This window comes from Nannochloropsis gaditana (genome assembly GCF_000240725.1).
Source record: "Nannochloropsis gaditana CCMP526 unplaced genomic scaffold scaffold781, whole genome shotgun sequence".
Lineage (NCBI taxonomy): Eukaryota > Eustigmatophyceae > Eustigmatales > Monodopsidaceae > Microchloropsis > Microchloropsis gaditana.
In genome coordinates, this window is record NW_005803172.1 from 4,394 (window position 1) to 10,091 (window position 5,698).

A 5,698-nucleotide genomic window follows, 5' to 3' on the forward strand; every position below is an offset into this window, starting at 1 on the left:
CGTGTATGAGAAGCGGAGGCACGACTGGGAGCAGGGGTTTTTGAAAGGCAAGGTGGAGGCGTTTCCGCCCTCTCTATTCCCTGCAAGGGAGAAAGAGGGTGTCTGGGGGGCCGAGAGCGAGTCGAAAGAAGAAGAAGAAGAAGAGGAGGAAGAGGAAGAGGAGGAGGAGGAGGAGGAAGAAGAAGAAGAAGAAGAAGAGGAGGAGGAGACAGAGGAGGGGAAGGAGGAAGAGGAAGAGGAGGAAGAGGATGAGGAGGAGGAGGAAGAAGAGAGTGAACAGGAGGTGCGCAGTAATGAGAGCAGTGTGGCGAGTCAGCAGCTAGCGGAGCTAACCGATCCATTCGCTGGGGGGCCGCCTATTTCTTAAAGGGAAGATGAGCAGGGAGAGACAGAAGACTTAAAAGGGGAAATCGACAAGAAGAGGCATCAGAGGAGGAAGACGATGGGGAGGAGTGAGAGGACAAGGAGAAAGAGGAAGACGAAGGGAGAGGTGGAAAAAAGGAGTAAGAGAAGAATGGCGATGGTAAAGGGGAAATCATGCGAGGAGGGTGTAGAATCAAAGTACTAATCTTTAAATAATCCTCGAGGAGCAGGAACAGAAATATGGCAAGATCAGGCATGGAAAGCGAGTGTTTGCTGATAATAAATGCGTATTCTTTGTATCAGGAAATCAGGAAAGAGCCGGAAAATCCAGCCATCATTGCGGCAAGTACGTACGGAAAATAGAAAGAATAACACATTGTGAGGTAACGCACCATGGAAGAAGCACTGCGCATGTTTTTCGAAAAAGGATATAGCTGGGGCGCCTGAAAGGGTCTCCTACTAGTAGCCTGAAGCTTTTCCCAGTCCCTTACACGGTGATACATTGTCTAAGCAGCGTAAGCACCTAACTTCCTCCTTCCCATAAATGCCAAAATTTATCCACAAGCCCGCATTCAATGCCGGCCGACATTTCCGTCCTTGTCGACACGAAAAGTGCCCTGTCCCCTCTCCCTGCGGGCCGAGCGAGAGGAATTGTGTCGGAGACAACCCACACCAAGCCTGGACTCGTACAAAACCATACCGACACGATTTGTGCCCTATGACTTCTCATCTCTCACTCTCGTTCACTTTAAATTTCTCGCACAGCCGACCGCAGTCGCTATGGACGCGCATTTGGCAAATCAAGGCTCACATCGAGGATAGGAAATCACACCATCATGTCGGCAGCACCTCCCCAGAGTCTTGCTCAGCCTCAGCTGATAAAACAGAGCGAAGTGGTCCGACTGCTGGGCCTTCTCAATGTACGTTGCATGTCGAGGAATATTCCATGTGTGATCATGCCTTTTGTCATCGCACTTTTTTGACGGTGGAATTCAAACTTCACCTCTTCCTTTGTCCTTCTCTTTCTTCTCTGTTCCGCCCAATCTGATGTGCGCGCACATTTGCTAGCATTGGATGCATGGATCCAGACAATCTAGGGATTCTTTTAAAGAGAGCCATGACTCATCAGCTCCCGACCTTCCTTTTTCCCCCTTGGGCCCCATTCCAGGACGAGACAGCCTCCGTTGAGAAGAGTATACAGGCCTTTGAGGGCGACTTCCCGGCCCCGGACCGCTTTCGAATCGGTTGCGGCCTGTGCATATTTTTACAAGACCAGCTTCTGAGCCGGTCGCAGCGCCTACTTGCCTTTGCCTTACTTGCCCGCATGCACCGAAACCACCCGAAAGGCAGCGTGGGCAACCCCTTCCTCCCCTTTTTCCTGGCCGCGTTTGAGCAAGGTCCTGGGAGTGGAGGCGCGGCGGGGGACGATACTGCGGCCTTGGACATGGCCGAGAAAATATTCGTGGCGGAGCTGTTGCTCAATCCATCGGGCGCAAACGTTGTATTTGAGGACACTCCTCACCTCTTGCTGGCTCGGCTCCGGCAACGACAAGCGAAAGAAAATGTGGAGGTGCTCCAGAAACGTCTGGTCCCGGCGTTGATGGCCTTGAAGTCTTCGTACATCGATACCCCCGAGGCCAAGGAAGCCATGCAAGGGTTGCGGGGCCTTGGGGTGTGGCCGCACGTTCGAGACCCGGTGGGCGGTCGGGAGGGGGGCGTCGGGGTGCCGGGAGGGATGGAGGAGTTCAAAGGCGGGGCGGGGGCGTCGGAGCCCGCACAGCATGTGCAGCGGTACGCGATGCCTGGGGTCTCCCTTTACGACCTGGGTCTGGAGGGAGAGGAGGACATGGCTGCCCTGTCGCTGCACAGCTTTGAGCCCGCTTTCGTGCGGCCCCCGCCCCCGGTCTTGGGCGTGGCGGAGACGGAATGGATCTGGTTGAACCCGGACTACGCCTCCAAATTGATGTGGGACGCGGCCATGGGGGAGGATGACGGAAAAGGCGCGGAGGTGAGGGAGGTGATGGCGAAAGCCTTCCGGGGGCCGTTGGTTCCACAACAGCAGCAACAGGTCTTACGGGAGCTGGAAGGAGACGCGCGCCTGATCCATTACTGTGGTTTGACGCCGCAGAAACTACCAGAGCTGGTGGAGAACAATCCGATGATCGCGATCGAGTGCCTACTCAAGCTCATGTCCTCGGTCCACAAGAACGAGTACCTGTCCGCCCTCGTGAACATGGAGATGTCGCTTCATTCGATGGAAGTGGTCAACCGGCTTACCACCGTGGTGCCTTTGCCCACGGAATTCATCCACTTGTACATCAGCAACTGCATCTCCTCCTGCGAGAACATCAAGGACAAGTACATGCAAAACCGACTCGTCCGGCTCGTCTGCGTGTTCCTGCAGTCCCTCATCCGAAACAAGATCATACACGTCCAAGACCTCTACATCGAAGTCCAGGCCTTTTGCATCGAGTTCTCCAGGATCAGGGAGGCAGCGGGGCTCTTCCGGCTGCTCAAGACATTGGAATAAAAGGGGGAGGGTAATGTTTGGAAAATGCCACACCAAGGAAAAGAAAAAGACGACCCGGAAGATAGCCTCCGACGGTTCTGGCAGCACCTTTGCTTAATCTCGCGAGCGGTGCATCCAGTGCTGCCCCTTTATGCTTTGAGTCAGACCTGACTGCGGGTTCGTCTACGTGCTACCTACCTCCCCCCCCTCTTCTACAATATGTTCGTCAGCAACTCGGCATATTCCTTCTCTTCCACCGACGCCTGGGGCAAGTACTCGCCCATCTCCTCCCTCGTTACCCACACGAATTCCTCCACTCCCTCTCCCACGACTTTGCCCCGCCCTTTCAGGTGCTGTGCCCTGTAAAAGAAGACCTTGTCGCCGTAAGTCTGCTCCCCTCCTGTCTTCCCAGTGCTCGGCTCGGAAGGAACCCGCCAGTGCATGCCCACGGGGGCGTTGGACGGCACATAAGCCTCGAATTTATCCCCCAAAAATCTTCTGACCGTTGCCTCGTGCGTCTTTCTCATGGATAGCCCCTTCATGTCCCCGCCCTTTCCCCCGCCCTCCAAGACGGCCATGGGCAAGTCCCACCTTCCCCGCGTCACGGGTCCTCGGATCAGGAGGAACAGACGTTCTGCCAAGGCACGATTTAGCGTCGTCCGGTCGTTGAGACGGTCCGCCTTCGTCACCCTGGGGGCGAGCTTGAAAGGGAGCTCGGGCAGGACTTCGTCGTCGGATCGATCGAGCTCAGCGGCTTGGCCCATCAGATTCAGCTCCGGGGGAAAGACCTGCCCAAGGAGTGGAGCAGGAAGAGAATGCGTGGACATCATGCCAAGTCGGCCGGCAAAGGGGCCGTAGTGCGTGCACGAGGGTCAGAAAATGCTTCGCTCCAATGTCTCTTTCCCTACCTTGCCATGCTTTGCGATCTCCTCTTGCATTTCCATGTACGCAGCCTCCCAGTCCTCGGGTTCTTTCATGATGATGGGATGACGTTCCACAATACTGCGGCATATGAAAGGTAGAAGAGGAGAATAAAGTCGAGGAACCATGAATTTCAAGCCACCCCCCATGCCAAAAGAGACACGCCCGAAGGGTAAAGAAGTCCACGCACCTTGCAGCCACGATGCGCCACGGCAAATTGGCTTCTTTAGCAGCAGCTTCGTGCCTTGACAACTGCGCCGCGCGCGACTGCAAGTATGCTGCCGTTGATGAAGGCCGTTTCCCTTTCTTTTTTTTGGGTTTGAGGCCTCCTTTTTTTCCTTTGCCAGACGATGAAGGTGGAGTTGGGGAGGATGGGGCTGTATCGGCTTCAGATGTCCTTATTGCGGATGTTCTAAAGCTTCTTTTTGATGCCACACATTCTGGTAGTGTCCTTTTTGTAGTTCTTGCTGGTGGTGCTGGAACGGCTGATGTTCCTGTGGTGAGGGTGGCAACCGCTCTCACACCCAGAAATAATGCCCTCTGGTCCCCTAGTCCCTGTCTCAGCCAACATAGAAGCATCCTAGACCAGTAGGAAGACATTAAAGGGAATTTTGAGCATTCTTGAGTGAACACGTGCCTGTCGCACGGTCGACAGGAGGAGGGGCAAGATATGTGACGGTGGTAAGCCCTTCGCCTGCGTCGCTTTTCCTGGACGTGCCCCGCAAACCTCCCCCCCCCCTCTCACGCGCACGCCCTACGAGCACAGGTGGCATGTCTGCGGCACGGCATCGTTCTCAGAGGCGACCAAGAGTCCTTCTTGCCGCCACGGGAAGTGTCGCGACGGTCAAAATTCCGGAATTGGCGCTGCGCCTATCCCTTGGCGCTGGCGCCGAGGTGAAGGTCGCTCTCACGAAGGCAGCACGGCACTTCTGGGAGTGTGCGAAGGTGTACAACCCCGCAGCATGGGCCTCTTTCCAGGAACTGGGAGGAAGGGTGGAAGTACTGGAGGACAAGAATGAGTGGGACGCCTGGACTGCAATGGGGGACCCGGTCTTACACATCCAGCTTCGGGACTGGGCTGACCTTCTCCTGATCGCCCCCTTATCGGCCAATACACTGGGGAAACTGGCTCACGGCCTCTGCGATAACCTCGTTACGAGCATTGTTCGGGCTTGGGATTTAAAGCAGAAGCCTGTGCTATTGGCTCCCGCCATGAACACGCACATGTGGGAGCATCCTTTCACAGCACAGCAACTTCGGATGCTGCAAACCGACCTGCACTACGCTGTCATTCCGCCCGTCTCCAAACTACTGGCCTGTGGAGATCGAGGACAAGGTGGGTTGGCGGCCATCGACGACCTAGTGAGGGCAGTGCAGGATCAACTACAGGCTTATCTGGGGAGGGACGCGAGCGGAGATGGTCGGGAGGGATCAACGTGAAGGCTTCGAAAAGCAAGAAAGTAACGTCTGCTAGCCCCCACCTGGCTTAAATTTTCTATTGTTACATCAAGCCGCGGGGACTTCTCGCCCACGCCCTCTTCCTCCATGTTTCTCACGCACACGCGCCCTTCCCTCTTCCCGGGCATCGCTCTCTTCCGCGTTTCGCACGGCTCACAGACGGAGCCGCATCTCAAGCCAAGCCCTCAAACAAGGCAGTCCACTGCCCCTCCGAGAAAGGGGGGCCTTCCTCGTTCACTACGCAGAGTGCTCGGCCCATGGCCTCTGGCCGCCCCAAGGCCCGGACCACCAGCTCCGCGACCGAGACCCTGGCGGCGTCTCCGACCAGGGAGTCGCCTTGCTCCACCACGACGCGTTTCCGTGCCCCCTCCTCCACCTTGAGCAGGGCCGAGACGTCCGTACGTTGCATGTCGAGGAATATTCCATGTGTGATCATGCCTTTTGTCA

At 56.1% G+C, this 5,698-nt stretch overlaps 3 protein-coding genes across 3 annotated transcripts; 2 read left to right on the forward strand and 1 right to left on the reverse strand.

The window, feature by feature from the left end:
• The first annotated feature begins 1,124 nt into the window (after nucleotides 1–1,124).
• Nucleotides 1,125–2,963, forward strand: NGA_0132402 (uncharacterized protein). The gene is made up of 2 exons (XM_005853686.1): nucleotides 1,125–1,283; nucleotides 1,532–2,963. The coding sequence occupies exons 1-2, from the start codon at nucleotides 1,200–1,202 to the stop codon at nucleotides 2,891–2,893; spliced, it is 1,446 nt and encodes a 481-aa protein (XP_005853748.1). The 5' UTR covers nucleotides 1,125–1,199; the 3' UTR covers nucleotides 2,894–2,963.
• Nucleotides 2,964–2,980: 17 nt separating this feature from the next.
• NGA_0453300 (uncharacterized protein) lies at nucleotides 2,981–4,375 on the reverse strand. The gene is made up of 3 exons (XM_005853690.1): nucleotides 3,984–4,375; nucleotides 3,781–3,874; nucleotides 2,981–3,660 (listed from the first exon to the last, which is right to left on the reverse strand). The coding sequence occupies exons 1-3, from the start codon at nucleotides 4,370–4,372 to the stop codon at nucleotides 3,085–3,087; spliced, it is 1,059 nt and encodes a 352-aa protein (XP_005853752.1). The 5' UTR covers nucleotides 4,373–4,375; the 3' UTR covers nucleotides 2,981–3,084.
• A 189-nt stretch (nucleotides 4,376–4,564) lies between these two features.
• PPCDC (phosphopantothenoylcysteine decarboxylase) lies at nucleotides 4,565–5,233 on the forward strand (the record flags this gene model as incomplete). Its single annotated transcript, XM_005853688.1, has 1 exon — nucleotides 4,565–5,233. One exon carries the CDS (start codon nucleotides 4,565–4,567, stop codon nucleotides 5,231–5,233), a length of 669 nt encoding a protein of 222 aa, XP_005853750.1.
• Between the last annotated feature and the right edge of the window lie 465 nt (nucleotides 5,234–5,698).

Coding starts and splice junctions, on each gene's coding strand:
- NGA_0132402 (XM_005853686.1), top strand. CDS start 1,200: ATGTCGGCAGCACCTCCCCAGAGTCTTGCTCAGCCTCAGCTGATAAAA. Junction 1,284..1,531: donor GACTGCTGGGCCTTCTCAAT/GTACGTTGCATG, acceptor GCCCCATTCCAG/GACGAGACAGCCTCCGTTGA.
- NGA_0453300 (XM_005853690.1), bottom strand. CDS start 4,372: ATGCTTCTATGTTGGCTGAGACAGGGACTAGGGGACCAGAGGGCATTA. Junction 3,875..3,983: donor TGGCGCATCGTGGCTGCAAG/GTGCGTGGACTT, acceptor CATATGCCGCAG/TATTGTGGAACGTCATCCCA. Junction 3,661..3,780: donor AGATCGCAAAGCATGGCAAG/GTAGGGAAAGAG, acceptor CTCCTTGGGCAG/GTCTTTCCCCCGGAGCTGAA.